This window comes from Camponotus floridanus, unplaced genomic scaffold, assembly GCF_003227725.1.
Source record: "Camponotus floridanus strain SB8 unplaced genomic scaffold, Cflo_v7.5 scaffold21, whole genome shotgun sequence".
NCBI lineage: Eukaryota > Metazoa > Arthropoda > Insecta > Hymenoptera > Formicidae > Camponotus > Camponotus floridanus.
This window is the reverse complement of record NW_020229337.1, coordinates 2,239,324-2,264,252: the sequence shown is the minus strand read 5'-3', so window position 1 is coordinate 2,264,252 and position 24,929 is coordinate 2,239,324. Positions and strand designations below refer to the sequence as shown.

The 24,929-nt window shown below is 34.4% G+C and overlaps 1 protein-coding gene across 2 annotated transcripts in view; it reads right to left on the bottom strand.

Moving 5' to 3' along the window:
• LOC105252765 (putative uncharacterized protein DDB_G0271606) overlaps window positions 1–24,929 on the bottom strand; it is a 58,576-nt gene that overhangs the window by 3,524 nt on the left and 30,123 nt on the right. Inside the window, exons 2-7 of one of the 2 annotated variants that reach the window (XM_011260324.3) lie at window positions 20,025–20,382; window positions 15,365–15,505; window positions 13,588–13,714; window positions 4,265–4,503; window positions 2,772–3,297; window positions 703–2,236 (exon numbers count right to left, since the gene is read on the bottom strand). In XM_011260324.3, coding sequence (XP_011258626.1) covers window positions 703–2,236; window positions 2,772–3,297; window positions 4,265–4,503; window positions 13,588–13,714; window positions 15,365–15,505; window positions 20,025–20,195 — 2,738 coding nt within the window. In that variant the 5' untranslated portion in view covers window positions 20,196–20,382. The remainder of the gene's footprint in view (window positions 1–702; window positions 2,237–2,771; window positions 3,298–4,264; window positions 4,504–13,587; window positions 13,715–15,364; window positions 15,506–20,024; window positions 20,383–24,929) is intronic. The other variant, XM_011260325.3, reaches the window with a different exon arrangement.

The following is a 24,929-nucleotide window of genomic DNA, read 5'->3' as shown; positions in this document are numbered from 1 at the left end:
GACGACCTCGTAACTCCGCGAGACGAGATGCGAAGAGACGAAAGATGTAAGAAGTAGGATTTATGAAACTTGTCACGTGCCTAAAATGTAACATGAATGAAGCTCTTTGCACGCGTACATATATTTCATCAAATAATAAAAGAAAAATTAATAATGTTTTAATTATGATAAATGTGTGTGTGTGTGTGTGTGTGAGAAATTAAAAATGTTTTAAAAATAAATGTAAAATAAATAGTAACATTTCTTTAGCACGATGCTTTTGTGTCTAAAATTATACAATAATTTGTTTAATTCGCATATAAATTAAACATAATTCCCATATTTAAATCTATTTCAAAATCTCTTTCAAATGTGTATGTGTGTACATGTCTAATTAGATCTAAAAAAATTATTTTCTTCATCGATAATTAAAAAAAAGCATTATTACGTAATAAGTAATTGTATCTTGCATCAATACGCTTTAATTAGTTTAGTGCAAAAATAATTATAATTCCATAACTCTTAAATTTTATATATACCAATCAACAAAATTAATCTCGACGAATGTGAATAATATTATTCATTTCTTCCATTTTAATATTATTAGTCTTTTTAAAAATATAAATTTAAAACGATTTAAAAAGCTAAGTATTTTATGAAAAAATTCATTATTCTTATTTCTACACACATACATATTTAATTCAACATCGAAAGTATACAAACCTCGAATTGAGATTCGCGTTAGTCATCTTGCCCTCATTAACGCCTTCAGACGGCACATCGGCCTTCTCATGATGAGTCAGTCTTGGTGGTGGATTTGGTTTGCTTGGTTTCGGTGGTAGTGCCGGCTTTGTCTTATCATCCATTCGCGATTCATTGAAGTTTTTCCTCTCACCGTCATTATTCTTGGTCGTCGATCTGCTGTCAAACTCGTACGGCGTTTTCGCGGGAATCTCAAACTTGGCGATTACGTGATCAACTACATGTTTCGTTGTGGAATTCTGTTCATATTTGGTCGGCATCGCTTCGAATTTACTCTGACCGCTTTCATACTTGTTTGACTCCGGCTTGTATTCCGTCTTATACTGATTAGTATTCGAAGGCTCGTGCTTGAACGTCGGATCATACTTGATCGGTAATCTTCCTTCATGCTGTTGTTGTTGCTCGTGTTTGCTATACTGTTGCGAATTCTGGCAACCGGACTCGTACTTGACGTTGTGCAGATGCTGCTCGTGTTTCGCCTGAATTCCGACTGGGTCATGCTTGCCACTTTGTTGCTGAGATTCATATTTGCTCGTGAGATTCTGATCGTACCTATTTTGCTGCTGCTGTTGTTGTTCATGCTTATTACTGGATGGTAATGCATGTTCAAACTTATCTTGACTCTTGCCTGGCTCAAATTTGACCTTCTGACTGTTCAATACCTGGTTTTGGTCCTGATTCTGCACGAGATCGTTAGAACTCGATATCTGCGACGATTGATTATATTTCTGGGAAGAATTGCCAAACGTAGTCGCGACAGTACCATGAAAACCGGTGAGATTCGACGAATTCTGAGCCTGATAGACGGCTGCCGGCGAAGATGCATGAATACCAGCCTGATTGGGATACTGTTGTTGCTGCTGCTGCTGTTGTTGTTGTTGAACACCGGAGTAACCGTGTCTATAATTCGTTTCTTGATTTCCTACATTGGATTGTAGCTGCGTGGTCACTGCTGCTTGCTGCTGATTGTTGCCAATGTAGTTTTGCGCCGTATTGTTGTTGTTATTATTGTTATGCCCGCGACCCAATAGACTCAATGTTTGCGGCATCACCGGATGAATCTTGGTCGACGAGGTCTGATAGATCTGCGACTTGACGGAAAAACTCGGCGCCACGCTTGATACTGGTTTCTGATGTCCACCTACGGTCTGTTGTAGATTTCGATGAGAGTTCTGCGCGGTTTGTGTGATCGACGGAACGGTCACACCGACGACATTCGATGTCGTCGATGCGCCGCTAATGCCAGTCACGTTGTGTTGCTTTTGCTGAACGTTGCTATTCTGATGTTGCTGTGTCTGCGATTGTTGTTGATGGCTCTGATGAAGACGAAGACCTTGTGACAGATTGTCCGAGTTGAAGTTGTTACTGTTGTTGTTGTTATTATTGTTATTGTTATTATTATAGGTACTCGACTGAATCGTCGCGGGTTGATTGCCGAGATTTTGATTGTGCTGCTGTTGTTGCTGCTGATTGCTTCCTAATAATTGAGATTGCCCTAAACATTTTAAGCTCTATTAGATTCATATAAAATTGATATACTTATTGATTAAATAATTAAATATAAAGGATAAAAATTATTTACTATAATAATTTTAATTATTTAATATTTACAATATATAAAAGCTATTAATGTGTAAGCTTATGAGAGAATTAATTTTTTAATAAATAAGTCATATTTATATACATATTTAACACAATTTTAATTTTATAAATAATTGTTTAATATATGTATGTTTTCTATGTATATATTCTAAGTAAAATTTAAATAATTTTGTAGATAATGCATTATCAATGAAGAAAATGTGATGTTATATACATATATATACATATATATATATATATACATATATATATATATATATATATATATATATATATATATAGTGTTTTCAGAAAACAATTATACTTAATTAATCAAAATGATTTAAAAACTATATTTTCTTTAGACAAAAATTGACTTTAAATTTCGTAAAAAATTACAATTTCCTTTATACGCTGCAATACACTGTGCTAAAAATTAAAGTACTCACCCTGAATGTGCGATTGCGACTGACTGTGAACGATTTGGTGTCCGTATTGCTGAAAGGTCGGCCGCTGTCCCAACTGGGAGGCGCTCGCCGAGTGTTGTATCTTGTTTTTGTTAACATCGTCCTCTATGGTCTTGAAGTTCACCGTGAACTTGGTATTGTACGGCAGTGTCTGGTACTTGGGGTCGTTTTTGTTGAGATTGAAATCGTTGTCGTTCGGTATGTGCGAGTACGGCTCGATCGCGGCGATGTTGCCGGTCGGCCTCAGCTTGCCGCCGTTGTTAAAGCCATCGAGCTTCGTGTCCGGGAATCCTGCATTATTGGCGCCGCTGACGACGCCACGTCCGCCACCTCCATTAGGACCTAGTTGATGCGCCAATCGCTGATTTAACGCTCTCTTGCGCTGAAGACGACTTTGGAGCTGAGCTATTCGTGCGTCTATCGATGCCATCTCGGCCTGTCGTTGAGCTAGAGCCTGACGTTGTTGAGACACCATTTGGTTTTGCTGTTCGTTCATCTTATTGCGATACTGTGTATAAAATTGGAAAAATTATTTTTATTGATATCAATTCTCTCTTGTCCTAAATATGCTCGAGATGTACACGTGGAAATGTCTCATGTCATGTGCTCCATTTTCAATCATCAATATATATTCATAAATATAAAATCAATAATTACAATTATAAATGATAAGGAAGAGACACGTCTTTATATTTTTCTTTAAAATTGAATAGCTACCCCTTGATTCATTTTATAACACCTTTAATATAATAAATGTTTATTAAGAAAACCATATTTATATTTCATAAAACAATCATAAGGAAATACCTTATACAGAATGCGTCAACAACTTAGATATTTTATTCAAATATTCAATGTGAATATGCATAATGCAAAAATAAAATAATATTTTCTCTTAACACTCAACATTTACGTTTTCCCAATTAGAAAAAACTTCTATATTCATTCTTCGAGAATTCTGAGTCATCCCATGATAAAACATACTTTATGGTTGAATAACATATAATATAATTGAAAATGGGACAAGTAGCATATAATATAATTGAAAATGGGACAAGTAATATTAAAAATCAATAGTTACAATTATAAATGACAAGAAAGAGATACGATCACTTTATAATGTCTTTGATATAATGAATGTGTATTTAAAAAAATCATCTTTATATTTCGTAAAATGATAATAGGGATATTGAAACGCGTCAACAGATTAGATATTTCATTCAGATATTCCGTGAGTGTTTTCTACATAATAGAAAAATAAAATAGGATTTTCCTTTTTAATGTTCGACACACTAACACATTTTTCCAATTAAAAAACTTCTATATTTATTCTTTAGCAATTCTAAGACATCCTATGATAAAACGTGTATTTTATGGTTGATTAGCATATGGCTGAAAATGGGACAAATACGGTGATATTCCCGTGCGAGCGCGGTCGGCTCTCTCGAGACGGAGAATCGATGGCACGAGCTTACCATAAGCTCTCTCCTAAGTTTCTCCAGTTCGGCGCTAGCCGGGGTGGCCAGGTGTCCGTTGCCGGTGGCACCCGCGAGACCACCCCCGACGTTGCCGGCGCTTCCACCGCCGGCGGGGGCATTTTGACGACCCCGGAGTTCCTCCAGCTGGCGCGTCAACTCCTCGACCTTCGCCACCGCCAGCGAAAGCTCCTTCTCCTTCTCATTGAACAGGGCTCTGATACAGTCCAGATCGGAAGCTGTGGAAGAACGGGATAAAATTAATGAAAATCAGAATCGTGAAAATAAATTGCAATAGAATAAGAATGCAAAAGAGAGAACAAGGATGAAGGATATATCGTGTATATTTGAAGAAATATTATCTCGATTCTATATTTTATGTTTAATATTTAATATATTCCGGTGCATTAAATAATCGTCTCATGTATTTAATTTATTTTACGCGTTTAAATATCATTGGATCATTGAAAATTTTTATAAAATAGACAGTATTGACGTAGAATGATTACGAGATATAAATCGAATATTGTGCGGAAATGTTAAAATGTACGAGATAGCCTTTTACGCGTTTAGCCTTTGACATTCAATATCATAAATTGACGTCCCCGGGGTATACACCCTGCGCCGAACACCAACCAACGCGTCAGGAGGATGACGTCGTATTAACAGGAGCATTAATCATCGTCGGGTGACCTCCCCGAAAGCGATATACTTTCGTGAATTCCGTCGATCTTGAACGTCGTGGATGTAGCATCTCCTCGTAGTTCGTATCAGATTAGAAAGTTATTATACGCGCGCGATGAACCGCTAAACCAACCACATATTGCTACACGGAACTCCGTATTGGCCGTGCAGAGCGATCTGCTCTGACCTAGAATTCCATTATCGAATTCTGAATTGATACCCGATCGTATCTCCGAGTCTAATCTATCAAGAACAACACCCTTTATGGTCTTTCATTATCTTTCAACCGCGCGAATCCGCTGTCGAGAAACTGTCAACGTAATTTAATTTATACGAAAATCTTATACGAGTATCTCTATACGTTTAATTCCTCAAATTGATAGATTTCTGCCACATGATTGGCATATTTAATACTACGTATGACTCTAGTTCTTTGAAAATATAAATATTCATGAAAATGATTAATGCTAGGTGACTCATTGATTAATATGAATTAATAGAATAAGATATTTTGTTGCAACAGTAAGTAATTAATTGAGAAGAATAGATATTTAAAGAAAAAAAATTCGCTATAGTTTTTCTTTTTTTTTTTCAAATTTTGTTTGCTTCAAATTATTTCTATCAAAAAAAAAATAGTTAACGGTATGAATTTCCAATCCTCTCAAAAACGTATTGTCTGCACTAACCGCGAAGATTAAACGGTTATTCGTGATTGAAAAATTTTACAAAAATTAGAAAAAAAACTTGATTAAAATATAATAAACTTTTTTTATCAATACTTATTCATGATTGAAAAATTTTCCAAAGATTAGAACAAAAACTTAAAATGTAAACTTTTTTTTTACTGATACTATGATGAAAATCAATTTGAAATTTCAGGCGATATATTAAAGAATCAATTGATTTTTGCGCGTCGAATAAATGATTCGGCTTCTTTTGTGTTATTTATCGATTGCAGTGCGTTAAAATCATCGGTATGCAGATCGGCACTTTTGCCAATTGGCATGAATTAACCTGCACGTGTCCATTTATATGGCAATAAATTTGCCATATTGATTAACACGTGGCGTTAAAGGAAGAAGCGAAACGAAAAAAAATCTCTCAACACATCCATAGAATCTGTAAACTATTATATAAAACTATTATATATAAAAAATATAGTTTACCATCAACTGAGTTATTAAATTTTATAACTTCAGTGAAAAATGCCATCAATCTCTGAATAACATTACATGTAGTCAGAGTTTTTTTCAATTTTAATTAAAGGAAGAAATACAGGATCGATATATGAATGCGGTTGCGCTAGAATGTCTACGTGACTGGTGGGCGATTTTGTAGGTATTTTGCATATAAAAGGATATAAAAGGGTCAAGGGTTGATTCCTTCCGCGTAGTTTAACTTTGACCGTAGTTGAATTAAATTTAGAACCAATTTCACCAACACCGATTAACTTTAACAGTCTATTTCGTGTCAGTCTTTCTTCCAGGGAAAATCCGAAAAGTAATAAAATAATAGAGAACTACAATTAAACTTAGTGAATGTCGGTGAAAATTAATGTTAAATTAACGGCATCCTAAAAGTCTTCGTCAATTAATTGTCATTTATTATTCGCGTCTATCTTTTAAAGAAAAAGCGGAGAACTGCTTTCTCGATTTGCTTAAATATTGATCATTTGTCATGTATTTTCACATAGAAATGTAACAACACAAGTATATCTCCACAAAGATTTATTATTAATAACAGAATAAGTATTTCATTATTAATAACAGAATAAATTAAACAATAAAGAGAATCAGAGCCGCTCAGTTTCCAGCAAAAACACTCGACGGAGAAGTGATTTAAATTATGTATTAGTTTTATATATAATGTATGCGATGTTATGTGTGTGTGTGTGAGAAAGAGGGAAAGGCAATGGAGAAATACGATGGAGCTTTCGTATGAAAGCCAATCGTTGCCGGTCTCTCCAACAAACTCAAATATCCCTCATTATGCATGCCACTTGAGCATATACACATATAAAGTTCGCCCAGGCGAATATATTCGTGAAAGTATCGAAGAGCATTCAACTTTTTGGGCAAATGTACCTTGAATTCGTTTCGCGGAAGAACGTCAAGTTGTAAGTCTATTCAGAGGCAATTTTGCGGTCCAACCAAATGCTTTCTGAATATTCCCTTTATTCGGAAAACTGCTCTTGTTCTCGTTCATTTTTATCCTTTTCTTCTCTTTTACGCACGCCTCCTTTCACATACACAATCTTAATTTTAATAACAGACTCTCCAATCTAAAATCGACTTTTACTAAGTGAAAAATGTCGAGGTAGATAAGCTATAAAAAAGCTATTGTACTTTCTTTCGCGCACGTCCGCTATATCCGTTTTTTATTTTCGAATATCACTGCACGTTTTATCCGTTCTCATTAAAGTTTCATTAGGTGAATATACATAATGAAGTGCAAATTGTACACTTTGTCCTCTTTCTTTCTTGTCTTATTTGTAATGCAAATACGCGAATAAATGTAAGGATGAAAATAGCAACGTAAATCAAAACAAAAATGCTTCCAGTTTTGCGTTTCTGAGAAATTATCATCATTTTTCACTATTATAAAATATAACTCAATTAAGGACCCGCTTGTTTCCCACATATATCTGCGATATAAATACAAAGGTACTGAAGAGTAAAAATATTAACGTGCAAAAATTGCAATCATTGCAACCGCTAAAACGTAATTATAAAGAAACGATATTAAATAGCGAAGTGAATTACTGTCTGATTTCGACATTAATATCCCGAATGATATCACCGCAACAATAGCAGCGGATTTGAAAATCAGCAAAAGATTTCCATTTTCAAGCCGAACGAATTTTACGCGTATTCGCGGAAGAAATTTCGTGAGTTTTTTTTTACTTTTACACTTTGTACAATCGCTCGCCAAAGTATCGAGCTTTTTCCGCTCAAGAGCAGCAATATACGCGCATTTTCCATCGATCGACATCATACGATCGCACGCATCCGTCGTTTTGCACGCGCGAATACACGTATGTGTGTGTGGGATAAAGAGAGCGACGTTAAACAATAGATGCATCCACGTCGCTGCTATAAATGCACGGCAAATGACATGTCGCGTCGTCGCTTCAGAATTTCATCCGCCATTCGCGTCGGCATTCGCGATAATATTTAATTTCTCCGCGTCAATCCTATCCGTATGAATATTAAAATGTAACGTTGCGCGTCATGAGAGAAGTTTCTTAAATATATCGAGCGAATAAACCTTTAAAGATGCAATGCTGAGCTTTCAACCGATAGTTTTTGACACAAGAGAACGCATAATTAAAAATTTTAATGTGCGTATCTAAATGCAAACGCAACGTTAATTCATTTGTACAGTCGTACGATTTCGGACGTGGAAATGTGATTCTCTGCAATCAAAACTTGCAAGTTCATATTTGAGATTTTTTTTTGTAGAGAGTTTTTTCTATCTACGAGTTCCCGCAACGCCAGAACCCCTCGTGGTCTAAATGGATACATTCCATTTTTTGCAATAATAGGATTTTTTGTTCATCTATATTTGTAGGAAGATCTACATTTGTTTCTGTTTTTAAATCAATTTTTCTTCTCTTCTTTTTCGAAAAAGTTTTACAGGAATCTTTCTAAATATATTGTATTGTTTCTCAATAAAAGTTATAAAAGTTATATCCTTTATTCCGATATAGTTGTGTTATATATATATGTACATTTCATATACTAATTTAATAATTATTAAATTAATAAGCGAAATATCACATATTTATAAATAAAATATAATAAGCTGCAAATTGCAAGAACAAAATTTATTTCAAAATAATTTTTATGATTTAATATTAATCATCATCAGAAGCTCGATTTTTTAATTCAGATAATTTTATTAAAAACAAAGATTGATCGAAAAATGTGTCAAGTTGTCGTTTTATCTCTTTCGCAATATATATAATTCTAATCGTTTTCAGAGAATGCTGACAGAGCTTGCAGTACCTCGGGACGCGAGTATGCAAAACTGATCAAATTTACCAACACCGATAAATGCATGCAAAACGCAACGTCAAACGATGAGAAAATCCGCTATGAAAATGCATATACGCGGACTTGTCATACGTCCGGAACTGTCCCGGACTAACTGTCCGGGATTTCAATATACCTGTGTGCCTGATATTTTACCTACGATTTAAAATGTTCAAAATGTGTAAAATTTTCTTTACTCAAATATTAGGTATTCTCGCCTATATAGTTTGTAACTATTCGATATTAGTTTTTTGCCTCTTTAATTCCGTCGAATATTTCTACCGAAAACTCACTGTAAAATGTCAGATATTTTTGTCTCACTTTATATTTTTATTTTAATAAATAAAAGATACTTGCAATATATATATTTATGCAAAAATATATATTTACTCATTATTTTCTACTTTTTTTATTTTAATATTTTACACTAAAAATATAAAACATTCGAGTGTGTATTTTAAATTAGAGAAATAATTGTAAGAATCTTTTCACGCTGCTATTAATATTGGAATATTGAATAAATATTAATTAAAAAGATATTTTTTACATTATATTGAAGTATAATATAAATTTAAAATTACATTTATATTTTTTATTTCTTGAAAGTTTCTCATGAAATAACAAATATTGCACTATTGCTACTATTTTGTGACCCTTACTATTGAGTAAATTTATATTTGACAATATATAAAAAAAGAGACTCCCGGTCTATCTCTCGACAAGCGTTCCGGGGGATTGGGTCATAAAAATTACGACAAGCCTACGTATGCGTGTGTTCCGCTGGGTGTGGTCACACACGTGTTGCGTGTCAGGGCCAATATCGCGCAATATATATGTACGTGTACACATACAAAAGGTAAAAGGGAGCGTCCGCGACAGCGTTTCGATCAGTGCGCGAATTCCGCGCTGACGAAAACGAAAAAAAAAAAAAAGAAAAAAGAAGAAAAAAAAAGTTGCCCGGAGTTGAACAGAGGAGAATGGCGCACGAAACTCGTTCGAACAGATACCAAGACGATCAAACAAATCGCTCGATCGCTCGATGCGCAACCAGTTGATTCAATCGCGATTGTTATTATTGCGACATATAATTGATCGCCGCATCAACACGTAATTTGCTCAGCGAAATTGATATTTGTTCAAGCGAGGGCGACCACCAGCGCGATTTTGTTCAAGCAATTTCTCTTCCTCTCCGTCTCCTCTTCCTCCTCCTCCTCCTCCCTTCCCTGGTGAAATTGAACGATTTATTTTTTCTATTGATATTTACTCTTCTATATGTGTACATAAGTAGTTGGCCAACGCAACTCACTTTCTCGCGATATGAATCACTTCATTCCGACGACAAATAAAACGTGCCGGAAGACCAGATCGATTTCGCGCACAGCTCGACAAATAAATTACGTTAACGAATTAAGGAGGAAGTATTTTCCGTTTTCCCAATTTCTTCGGTTCGACGTCCCGAATATTTCGACGCTGGTCCGAGAATGATTTATCGGTACCGATGTGATGCGACCGCGAATGAGTTCTACGCGATTGCATTTCTATAAAAGTGAAGCGCGCGACGGGCCGTCTCGGGCTCGGGATCCTTCCAATTTATTTTCCGAGGGATGATTCTCGGCCGTGAATAGCAAGCACGCGAGAGAGAAAACCGTTTTCAAGCCATCGGTTTGTATTTGGATTTCATTTATACACCGGTAAAGTATGCTCGATGTCGTCGGCTCGGTGGCTGTGCCGAAGATTAATTGTACTTTCCGATGAAGACAAGATAAATCTCCCTTATCGCGTTCACTGAAAATCAGATGGATTGCCGCCGAAATATCGCCGATCTACGAAAATGAATCGACGGAGCTCGAACGAAAATGGTCATCTTTATCTTTGCGTCCCTACATTCGATCGCTTGGCATAATTAAAGAACGCTTTAATATCTCAAATTCTAATATTTCTCACACTTCATTTAGATATTCGTTGGATTCTCTTGCGTTTATACATATTCCACTTTAATCAATCATCCCTCCAAAACTTTTTGTCTATAATTTAAAAAAAAAATGTTTCAGATGAAAAGTTTTCAAGAGGAGCAGAATTTTAAGAGCGACATAAAATGAATCAAATGAAATTTTCCTAGATAAAGACATTTCACAGGTTTGGAAGGTAGCGTAATTTTTTTAAATAGAACTCGAATTGTTTTATAAATAAATTTTTTAATAGTCTGCATAAAAAAAGTAAAATAGATAAAAATTGAACGAGATATTTTATATTTCAATGTGACATATAGATACACATTTTGATATAAAAGGTAAAATATCTCGTAAAATATTTAGTTTTCGATAATCTTAGCGTATAATTTATCGTAATTTTACATAAAAATATTTTTATGTAAAATATTTTTATGTAAAATTACGATAAATTTATTTATATAAAATAATTACAATAAACACTTTCATTTAAAAAAATTAAATTGTCTTCCAAATTTGCGAAATGTTTTTATCTAGGAAAATTTCGTTTGATCTATGTTCTTCTTAAACCCTGTAACTTTTGTTTGACGTAAAATATTTTTTCTAAAATAAAAAAAATTTTGGGGGAGTGATTAATTAAAATGAGACACTCTGTATATCAAACTTAATACTTTATATACATGCAAATATATTAACGGAAATTAATGGGGAGAGTTTCGCAAGCGCACTCAATCATCGAAAAAGCCCCGAATATGATTAACCCTTGCATTATAAAGTAAATTAGTTCAAGTCCTGCGGGAAATCGTACGTTTAGTTTACGCGAAGAGCTTCCTTATTCTAGCCAAATCATTTCTTATCAAACTATTTGAGCTTATAGCAAATTGTAACGAGTTTGGCTATTGAAACTTTCAAAATCCTCGAAAGACAATATAACATTGGTCAAACATCGTGATAACAAATTAAAAAGGTCAAAAGTTAGAAGTGAAAAGTTTCTTATGGCTTCGAAATATGAAAGCGATAAATCTTGCGCGATTATTGAAGGAAGTTTTACGGATTCTTGCCAAAAAGGCGAGATGTACATCGCTGATTCGGCGAAAATTCAGAAACAAAATAAAGAGAATTTATGTTACAGATGCAAAAATTTCGCATACTCGCTTTCCATTTATAATAATGTTGAAAAAAGTCTTATAAAAAAATTTGGATTAATTTGAACATAATTTTCAATTTTTTTTCATTTAAAAATTTGACTATATAGAAACGATAATTTTATTACGGACTAAATTTTCTCATTACATGCTTTTTAAATAAAGCATGGACAGTAAAATATTGAACAAAATTGCACTCTATTATTATCAAATAAATCGTAATATTTTTAAAATATAATAATTTTATAAAATAACAAATATTGTAAAACCCTCATCGAATTCTCGTTATTTAATAAATAATTAAAAATTACAAGAAAAAAAGCAAATATTTTGTTGTATCACATTAACTAAAAAAATAACTCTGAATCTTCCACTTGTAGAAATTACATCATTTCGCAGTTATTTAAACATCAACATCAAAACATTTGAGAATGAATATTTTTCTGGAGAATGTTTTTGACGGGGCAATCTCCTCTATTATTCGCCAGACATACTCGTAATGCATTCGTCTATTAAACGTTGAAATGCGAATTGTTGAACCGTACAGATTCCGAATCATTATAGATCCCGAATCTTTTTTTTAGTTTAGGAGATTGCTGTGAAGCGTAGAATCTACGTGTTCACTGTCGTGTCGACTCGTCATAGAAATTTTCTAACAAGTCGTCATATATACATACATTATATATATATATATATATATATATATATATATATAGAGAGAGAGAGAGAGAGAGAGAGAGAGAGAGAAAGTGAGCGAGTTTCGCTCTTAGCTTTGAAACTATTATCGCAGCTACGTGTCGCATTGCAAACCGCAGTTATCGTTTTTCAGCACGCCGTATAGATGTAACGATCCGAACAATATACAATTAACAAGGTATGCACATGTGAACCAAGCTTCATGCGTAGCTTTTTCACGAATTGAAATACAACGTGATGCGGCGCGCGATAGCATATGTATCAATTCGCCACAAACGCGGGATAGATACGCGATAAATTCGAAAAAGTCGATCAATTTGAAAAATAAATGTAAAAGGAAATAAATTTTTTCTTCTATCGTTAAATTTAAATTTAATGCTAAAGTAAATGTGAGAATTGATTATCTAGAAAAAATAATTTTCAATTTTATGTATGAAAGAGAAATAATAACTATAATTTTCAGCGTAGAGATTTTCCCTCGTCATTTTTCGTAACATTGATTACATATCTATCAAGAAATACTACTAAAAAATATCGAGCAAACTTATCGTTATCGTGTTGGTGCCAATCCTTTGGTGTTTATCGATTTTATGTAATTTTTTGCCGGTCGACGTTCAAAGATCATTTTTCGTTTATTAAAAAAAAAAATAAATAAATAAATAAACATGAACGAAAGAGTAAATTCCAATAAATGCAAATTTATGTAACTTTGTTGCAATAAAGAGCTTTAAAAATGTCTGTATAAATTTCTATATTTTTTTATAAAATACCAGATAAATCGTATGGATTAGATATGAGAAAAATAGTGAATTTACTCAATGTCGCATTGTTGACACGTGATTGATCCGTCTGCGATCTGAGTAATCGCAGTCGATTCAGCTTGCTCTGTTGTTGGTCCAGTTTGTGCCTCAATCTAGCGAGTCTGTCCTGCTGTGCTGGCTCCTGAAACGGTAAACAATGCGTGAATACGACTATTGTGGATAGACGATGAATATCCGCCTAATATGATGAATGATGGATTAAAAGAGGGGATTATCACAAGAGAGTGAAATTATCACAAACATTTCCATGTTTGAAAATCTCTCCATCACCGACAAGAGAATTTCCAGAAATACAACATAGGCAATTTGGAGCTGGAAATTTCAATGATACATATTCATATTTATTAATTTTTTACAGACTGATTCTCTCGTAAATGCTTGCCAATATTTTCAAAAATCAAGGTATTAAAAAAGCGAGTATTTTATAATTACTTATTCGCACATCTAATTTTTGTGTCGATAGGATTTGATGAAATCGCGAAATTATGGTTCCAAAAAATAAGCTCACCGGGATCATACATCAGGGATCATCATGTCTTATTGTTAGAGATCAAGGCTATTCAATCGTAAAGGTCATCGTAATCATACCGTCGAGAACCCTCGCCATAATTTTTGAAGGAAAGACAACGCGCAATCATTCGAATCATCGCACAAGTGACCAATGATGATTTGAAGGGAAATAATTTTTATTTTGTTAAATAAATATTTAATTAATACGTAATAATTTATAATTAATAATAACATAATTTTATAATTATTAATTATTATTAAGTAACTAAAGCTTCTGTATTATATAATAAATGTGTTTTCATATGTATTATATATTAATACATTATAATATATGCATAACATATTAATTTGATTAAGATACTATAAATTGTTAATTACTAAGTAACAAATTTCTATGTAATCAAGTATGGATACAATTTTATTACATTAATAATACTGTAAAAGTGTTTTTTGACATTTTAATACAATGCAATTGTTAAAAATAATTTTTTGATTTTTAATAATATAATTTTTAATAATATAATTTTATTTACATATCACAATTAAAAATTTATATTATATAATGAAAAAAACCATGTAAAAGTACATTATAACTTTTAAAATAGTAACAGATTTATTCTATATATATGTATATATATTTTGCAAGGTTTTTAAATAATATATCAATTTTAATGGGAATAAAAAAGAACAGCCACGTTTATCCCATTTTAATATTTTATAATTATTATCTTTTATAATCTATGATTTTTATTTTAAAAGCTCGACTGTCTTGACTCGATATTAAACTTGGATTATATTTTCAGGTGTAATAAACAACATTAATTTCGCGAAAAAAATTTGAAATATAGACAAAAATAATTCTAAATTCTTATGCAATAAAATCTTGTAACTGATTTTATAATATATTTTATTGTATTATAATATGGTATTTTTAGATACATAATAAAATAATTACCGGTATCTCAAAAAAATTATTAATTATTATTGTAATGTAAAAACTAATTAAAAGTTAGGAACGTTAACCACACACATATGGTTGTAATGAAAATTGGAAAAGAAAATAACAAATCGATAAAAATATATATATTTACAGGCAAATATATATATTTTTATCGATTTGTTATTTTCTTTTTCAATTTTCATTACAACTATATGTGTGTGGTTAACGTTCCTAACTTTTCTCGAATCAGGCTTTAGTGCTTTGCTTTAGCACAACAGCAGCATGATTTTCACATATCAATAAGGGGAGAATGGGACTCACCTGTGCGCCTCGAAGCACGGCTAAGCGGGCCTCTTTCTGCTCCAGGAGGCGCCTTTGCTGAGCGATTTCCCGCTGTTGCCTGGCTGCCATGCTTTCAAGCTCGCTGAGCACCAGCACAGCACCACCCCCGCCCACTGCTAACTGAAACAACAAGATAAATGCACGTAAGCATACAAATGTGTTGATGTATGTTAAGGTAAAACGATAACGACGGCGTGAAAGGTGGAACCAGGTAGACGCAATAGAAGGCGCCGAATCAACGATTAATTATGTCGCACTTTAATATCGGCTTTTCGATCAACGTCTCTCGTTGTTTTCCTGACCTTTCATAATATTACACTCAGCTTTCGCATGTGTCGTGTGCAGGTAAAAGATTAGAAAGATATTATCATTTTTTCAGAAAAAAATTTTTCGATGGAAATGTTTAAAAAAACATATCGCAAAACTCATGTGGAGCTTGAAAAATTTAAAAACTAAATAGAAAGCTTGAAAAAAAATCTCTCGCATATAATCTGTCAAATACATCGAAATTTTCTCGTCAACAGGAAATTTCGATGTACTTGACAGATTATAAATTATACAAAACATTTCCAAACCACGTAGAAATAAAGGTCTCTCATATCTCTTTTGCAGAGAAAAAATATAAAGAATTTCAGGTGATATAAAGAGTTTTTCAGGTAATCTGAGCACCTAATGAATAATACGCTCCTTCTTATTCATCTTCCATTGAAATTCTAATTTAAATATTATTTATAAATGACGTATTATTTTCTCAGAATTTGTCGATGAAAGTATTTTAAAATCACAATCTAATATATCTATAATCTATCGATATAATATCTATATATCTATAATATCTATATCTATCGATATATCTATAATGTATCGATATAATATAAAATAATCTTCGTTCACGACGAACGAAGATTATTAAGTCACTTGCATCGAAAGCAAAAATCCAACTCGAACAAGATTGATTTTTCGTTGATTAAGCATTTTCCAGGCGTTAATTTAATTGGAATATATAACATTCGCTTGTTTCGAGTCTCGGATTTCCCCGACACTTGGCAATAGAGAAAAAGCAGGATATGAGCAGCGCGAAGAACGTGTTCCACGTGTGGAGAGCGCTGGACCGAATGATGCGCAGTGGCTCTTTTTGTTTCATCTTATGCCACCACCACCTGGATAGGACCGGCCGGCGTGGCCCGCGATACCAGGTAGAATCCCAAGGCCGGCCCTTCGAATTCCACCGGTTACAAGGACTCCGTGTAACCTTCGTACGTGAATGAAAGTGCGGTCAACGGCGCAAAATAAACGGCATGTCACAAACGAAGGCGAGCGATGAAAATTTCGCGATCAGCTGCGGTCGCGCAAACTGTCCGATCAACTGTCAAGATATTTCTTTCGCCTCATTTAATTTTGTTCCATTTGTTAATATCGATTGAATTAATATGGATTGAAATGAAATGCATTTTTTTCATAGAGAAATAAACTCCCACGTACGTATTTCTTCCTCTCTTTCTCTCTCTCTCTCTCTCTCTTTCTCTCTTTTGACACATATTTTTTATCGCGTTTTTGTATTTTTACAAAGCATAAAATAAAAATGCAAGGAACAAAATGAAAAAAACTTTTGACGCGAGCAGTTTCAGATGAATTATTCGTCTCTCTCATTCAAAAATTAGATTAGCAACGCGTCGAGAATATTTTTAGTTTGCCTTGCTTCACTTTTATCTGGAAGTAACATACATAGTAAGATACACAAAATATAAAATACAGCATTCCTATAACCTAAAGTAAGAAATAAATAAGGGATTACGAATTTTGCCAGAATCATTTGCAACATTAATTGATTTTTCGTTTGTCTTTGTAGTTTGGTTCAAGTATGTAATACCCGCTTCTTCCAAGTTTTAAATTGTTTTTCTAAAATCATCTTTTATAGAGGAAAAGGATCTGTTTAAAAATAAAGAGGAAAAGGATCTGTTTAAAAATATAGAGGAAAAGGATCTGTTTAAAACCTATACAAAATTTTTCTCAGACGTCACTTGCATAATTCAAGTAATGAAATAGCCACAAAGTAATCGCGAAAATCGGAAATTGGGCAAGGAATATATCTACGTATTCGCTTGTAATTCTTATATTGAAACATAAAAAGATATATATATATATATATATATATATATATATATATAAAATTCTTTCTCTCTGAGAAAAAAAAATTGTAACTTGACTAATATTTTCCACTAATTATTTTTTAATTAAAATATTTAAGTACTTAAATTAAAAATATTAAATCTAACATACCTATTTAACTCAAATACTTAAATATTCCAATTAAAAAAATAATAAAACAATATATAGTCAAGCTTAAAATTTTTTTCTCAGCGCGGGCAATATACGTGTTAAAGTGAATCTTCATCATGACACAATCCTCGGTGCAATCACGTTCCCCGGTGAACGGAGCGCGAATCAAGCGGTTTCGAAGCGGCAGTCTACAACGAAAGAGTATCGCGTTACTCGCGAGACAATAACAATCGTGCCGTGAAACGAGGAAGATAATACAACCGCCTACGGCGTCCGCCGTTCCAGCTTCTGCCCCTTTTCATTCCGCGCGCGTACGCTCCACTCGCGTGACAGTTAATTGTTTCGAAGCGGCTGCGAACGCATGGAGGAGAATGTTAACGAAATAGCGAACAGTGCTAAATGTCGCGCTCGACGTATCTGCGATCGCCGAGAGAAAGAGAGAGAGAAAGAGAAAGAGAGAAATGAAAAGAGTCATTTTCCGACAGCTCTCGGAAGGAGATGCGACTCGCGCCCCCGCAAATCCCATTCAGTTTCATTATCCTGGCGTATCCTGGTTATGATACAGAGGAACGCGAGGCATCTCCATTATATTTTATACGGTTTCCTTTTGAATCGTAAAAATAAACATTTAGTTTTCTGGGTTACGTCATTCGTATCCGGATATACTTTTTGATATGCGTATACCTCGATAAACAATTCTTTTGAGTAAATATCACGTGGGCTTCGTCAATTGCGCTTTTACACATTCAGATTTAATTACAGTTCAATATTTTTTGTTTGTCGGTAAAATATTGAAATATTGGTACAAAAATTGATTTACAAACTTTCAAAGTAAAAATGTTACAAAAATGTCACTTCCCTCCTGAGAATATTTTTTATATAATGTGTATTTTCTTTATAATAAATAATAATAAATTACATAATAATAAATACAATCTTTTTTACGGCATTATTATTTACTCTTTCAGGAATGATACCTTTTGTTAAAAAAGATAATTACAAGAATACGGAGTGCAATCCTTTATAATGCCTTGATTGATCTAACCAGTTGCTCGAAAATAACATTAGGAGGAAAAAGAGTCGTAATCTCAGGCATAAAATCGAATACGTTTTCTTGCGTGAATGGGCGAAAAGGAAAAGTTGCGAAAAAGATGCTCCTCCGAGGAAACACGTAAACGAAAAAGAAATTTCCCATAGAAACGGATTCTTGTAGAAGCGGATAATCCCCCGGGGATGATCCGCGCGGGCGATCCCCCTGCGAAATTAATTTCAAGAGTCTGAGAACAGGTAGCGTGGAAGAAGAGGAAGAAGAAGAAGAAGAAGCCGTAATCGGCAGTTTGTTCGCCTCAGCACGAAACAGGCTCGTGCGTTAAAACGAAATCTCTCCTTTTTCGGACGCGTTCGCTCGCAAAATTAATGAAAGCGTGTATAATTTCGCCATTTCTATATTTCCTGATTATGACGTAATTTATGTACGCGGTGCGCGAATATATATCTCGATTCGAAATGAGAAATTTTTCACATCTTTTTTATTACTTTATACATAATAGATGACGAAAAAGATTGACATTTTTTGCGCCAACATTTACAATGCATTGGAGAATCGACAAAATGAAAGGAAAATATAATAACTATTATTATGTAAAACAAGGGCTGGTTTTTTTAGCCGTACCTTTTTGTACTTCCTGCAATTAAAATAAAACGCGCGCTGACGCTTTACAAAGGGAAGTAAGAAAAAATAAGTGTAGAAAATTAGACTCGAGCATAGAAAGGACGAGCTCGTGCAATTACACAGATTATACACAGTTTTATGCGATATGTAGTACACTGATGAAAGTGTAAATACGAGAGAGAGAGAGAGAGAGAGAGAGAGAGAGAGAGAGAAAGAGACAGAGAGAGAAAGAGACTCGCTGAGAGATAATTACGAGAGATTTAAATGATCGCTCCAATAAAAAGTGGAATATTTTAAGTGCACGCATGTACACCTTAATTAAGCATAGAATAAATACAATTTTTTTTCAAACGCTTTCTTTCTCCTCTCCAACAATATGCAAACTGATACACGTACACATAATGCACAATAACCGATGCACATACGCTTGAAATGTAAATATGGCTTTAAACAAATTTCGCAGCGTTATTTCTGACTTAATTGTAACAATGTTGAAAACATTCTTGGCACATCTAATTAGGTTTCTAGCGCGTTTTCACAACGCTCATCGTCGAAGCAGTCGACGCGTCGTGTTTACGAACCTATATATTTATTCATAACTTGCGTAAACCTCTCTTGGGTGCCGGCAGAGCGAAAAGCGAGACGGCGAAGTGCATCGAGTAGAACCTTACTCGAGTAGAACCTTACCTCGTGTCCCACCCGCTCGCCATTGCTGCATCCTGTGGACTCCGTGGTGGCCGTGGCAACTTTTTCCCTTACCACGACGGACTTGGGTTTTCTCCTGGATTTTCCATGATGAAGCTTTACAGCCACGGTTTTCACCTCGAAGTTCTCCCGCGGATAGACGCACGCCAGCATCCTCGTGACATGAACCGGCCAGCGGAACCGCGAGAAGCCCGTCCGTTTCGCTCTCACGCGATTTATACAACGTGCGACACGCGTAAAAACTGTTCACGTTCACGTAAAAACGATACGACAGCTTTGAGAAGGAAAACCCGGCGTCGGGTTGACGAAAAACACCGCAGAATTGCGTCGCTTTGCCAATCTAGAGAATTTTTTTTAATTTTGAAGGGTCTTCTAAAAAAAATATTGATTTTTCAAAATTTTTTCTAAACAAGAGTAAAAGAGGAGAAGAAATCTCTCTTGTTTTTGAAGATACTTGGAAGTGTCATTTCTTTAAAAAAATATAGATTTTTATCATCGTACCTCTCTTTTTCAAGTAAAATAATATCTGTATTAATGTGAAATAAAAAAATATTCTCTGCGAGATAAAAATAATCAGATGCAGATTATTTTGTCATTGACCTTGTTATCTTCCGACGCTTCTAAGAAAATCGTTTGCCGATTATTTGAACCCAATAATTTAATCTTATAATCAAAAGTTTATTCTTTGTGTAGTTATCGATTCGCGAGTGGCACATCAGATAATGCAATATTCATTCAAAGCAAATGCGAATATTGCCTGCTATTTTACCCGTATACCCAATATACATAATACTATCATAATAATTTATCGTGATATAATTAAAGCGTTAATTGAAAAAGGAAAATTATTTAAGAGATGATATTTCGTGTTATATAATAATGTCTTTATGCGATGATTCTTTTATGAAACCTCGTTAGATTAAATTCCATGTATTTTGATGTGAATTTTGAAATTTGAGGGAGATTAATAATATTTTGATTAATAATTTAATTTGCGCCTTTTTCTCAAAATTAAATAATTGAATAGCAAATGAATCCTGTTGAATTCCATCGAATATTGAATCAATTTTCTCCCAGCCAAAATGTCATCCTATGGAACAATTGTAAATTCGCAGAATGATTTGTGAATGCCCCTTGAGAGTTAAGGGCCCTAAGCGACCGCCTATCGATAAATCTGCCATTGAGCGGTGCGAATGTATAGTATGCGCGTTGCTTTCCATTTATAAGCCACTTGACACAAATCGACATGTAACGCTTTAAAGATTCAGGACGACAGCGAATCGAATCGTCTGTAATATAGGTAACGTGCGAAACCACATTGATAAAGGTAGATACGGAAATCTCGCTGCCATTGTGATCACGTTGAACGATTTTTTTTTAGATTTTTCTTTCGCACGCACAATTTGCTTCTACCTCGGTATAAATATTTTTCCGGTAACGTTGTCATTTGTATCATGATGTTCCAATATTCGACTACTCGTAATCATCAGCTGTTTCGAAAATGAAACAACTAAATAGCGACAAAATAAAGAAATGTATCAGTTTTTCATGACTGTATTAATTTAAATTTAAACTGGTACAATCATCACTTTTAATGAGAAGCGAACTTTTCACCGAATGAAATTTTAATAACATTGAAACAAATTTGATATTGATTCTCTCTTAACGAAACTGTCGAAGCGGGTCATCGGTATCTTCTCTTTTACAGAACTTTCCCAATTTTTTAAGTTTCGATATTACGTATCTTTTAGTAACTAATAATTCTTATCTTAAAATCTCTTCGTCGAAACATACTTGAGAATCAACTTGAAAAATAATTTAGGAAGTAATATCATTTATAATTAAAAAATAATATTTAATAAAAGCTTCTTAACTTTTGACTAAAAAGTCATCTCGACATTTTCATTAAGGAAAGATTGAATTCAAGATGTTCAGAGAACACCTGTCACTCAATTGTCATCTGATAGAAAAGTAGGGCACCTTTTATAACTGGAAGATATCTATGAGAAACTCGCAGTTATTTCGGTCGCTTAACACTAAACCTCTATAGTCCGAGCTTGATGTGTCTCTCGTTTTCGCGATATTTATTCTTCTCGATATTCAACGTCAAATAATCCATAACTTTCCCATTTTCTTGGTAAAAAGAGTAAACGTGACGTGGCATAGAATCGATATGAGGTCGGATTTATAGACTTTCCGCAAAAGATGCGGGATGAAAAATGAGCCACGAGGAACGTCCCACTGTGCACCAAAAAGTCCGAAATCTTTTCGATATTGCGATTCTGCATCTCGTCAAGATTGACATTAAAAGAGGAAGAGAGACGTCTCTTTGCCGCATCTTGCCGTGATCCGGTAATTCCCTATCTTTGTCTATAAAGTGGGAATATAAGGTGCGATAATGAGCTCTATCTTAGAAGCCGAAGAACGAAGTTATGCTGATACCTCTCCGTTGAAAGTCGCAGGCAAAATTTCGCGATAAATGCTGTTAAAATTTCATCAAAATTCTTGTTAAAATTTTACCTTCCAAATGTATCCCTTTCAAATATAAATTTGATGGATCTCTCAAAGAGATTTAATACAATCATATTTATAATTGGATTAAAATATAGGCGTGCATCTCTTCTTTCGTTTTTCATCTTTTTATTATATTTTATTAATTTTTTTTTAATTATACATTCTTCACATTACATCGAAATAATTTGGATGTACGAATATTATAGACTCACACAGAAATTTTTCAGGGCAATTTCGCTCATGTAAAATTTAATTATATCTAATAAAAACAAACGAATTATATTTAATAAGCAAATAACTTTAACGAATAACTTTATTTATTAAATATATATATATCTATTTTTTCATTATATGATTTTAATTCAAATGCTGTAAAAAAATATAAATTTTTCAGCAATAATCGGATCAAAAAAAACTCGATTCGCGATTCGAGAATTATATAACAATGATATAATAAAGCGGGTCAAAAAATAACCTCGTTCTGTCGGATTAAGAATCGCGAATATTCTTATTCCACTCCGTAGCTAAGAATAATACACGAGATGAGAGTCACTTTTAATTACTTACATTCTAAACTCGTGCTTCGCGATATTGAATGTGCAATTATACCGATATGAAAATTTCACGTGTATAAATTTTAATCTTAGAATTAACTGTAAAATTTAAAAAACCGTCCAACATGTAGTTTAAAAAATATCCGAATACATATAGAAAATATTTGATACTAAAAAAAAATTTTTTTTTAATTTTTATCTCCGGAAAATGTGTTTGACGTATATAAAGATCGTATTTTAACCACGTGCGGAGCATTTTATGTAAATTATTAACAAAGCCGGGAGCCCCACGTTGTCTCCCTCGTGTGAGAAAAAAAATTTATTAAAGTGACAAAATATATTCCTCAAATATAAACGCCATACAACGCACGCTTCGCACAGGACGGTTAAACGAGTCGCCGCGTTTACGGCACAACCGGGGGCACGACATACGAGGCGGCCAGAAGTGCATATCAATTTATGGAAATAAGAGAACACGCCTCGCGCACACGGCGCGTGGCCGCGTCTCTCGCGCTAGACGGTTTTGCGCGTTGATGGCTATCTAATTTGGCATGCAAAGCTCGGGAATAGCGTCACGCGCAAATTAGGTTTTAGCCTAATTCGCGAAAACCAAGTCGGCCAAGTCGGTTAGGTTTCCCCGGGAGAGGTAACGAGATCCGACGAGAGTCGAAATTTAGATATGTGTGTAGGGTCCGATCTGCGCGAGCGGCCTGAATCGTCTTAAAAAAGGGAGCGAGAATTGCATTTAGGGGCTCCTCGCCGAATTATCGAGCCAGTTTTCGTCCGTGGATTTTTCTCTGACCCACTTTGAATCGATTCTTTCTTAGTAAAAATTTCACGAAACTCCAATCTCTTTCCTCTCCCTATCGCGGATTCTTCCTGCACGTATATGAAAATTGCACGAGCATTTTCATGGAATCGGATCATCGAATTCAACAGGTTTTTATCGAGCTCGATTATTATGCGGTACAGATGCAGCTTACTACGTCGTAATCCGTCAATTTCCATGCTACGCTAACGGCATGGCGAATAAGATTAAAGCTAAGGACACCCCGGGGAAAAGTGCAGAGCACGTAATGTTATGAGTGATGCGAAGTCGATAGTAAGTACGTACATAAGCGAGCCAGGTATATAAGCGCACCACTTCTTGTTTATAAGAAATTCTGTCATTTTTCTCAAATTTCCGAGCCTTGCCTTCCTACCTTTGATCAAAGTAACATTACTGTAAAACTAGTACAGCGAGACTAGTTTCTCTCAACAAGAATATAACTGGATTTTCAATTAAGCCTATCTTCTTCTAGATTACGAATACAGGTTTACGAGAATCACCGATTTACATCGTGGTCTTGTGACCAACATGTTTCATATGCAACGTCTCAATACCTTGACATTCTGCCGGGACAAACCCGTAACGTAAGTTAGTAGAGCGCGTTAGTAGAGCGAGTTAACGAGCGAGTTGGTAAACGAGTTTTTAAGTGAAAATGCAATTCGCGGTATTCGCGCCCTGTCGTCGCTACTGCGTGTCGACCACGTCGACTCGGAATGAATTAGACCGGAGCGGAGCGGACGGAGCGGGTCTTTCGAGCGGCTCCGGCTGTCGACAGTGGAATTTACGATTCGTCTGTTGCACGTGGAAGCCACGAGAGAGGATGAACGGTAATTTCGCGGCAGCGGGATACTTCCAAGGACATTCCCTGTAGCGATCGACACGGCAAAAGACACACTAAACAGGAAAATCAGATTCAACGAACGCTAGTGTCCGCCATCGCTTCGGTCATTCTTCTTCCCGTGAAAATAATAATTACGTGTTCTTTGTCAT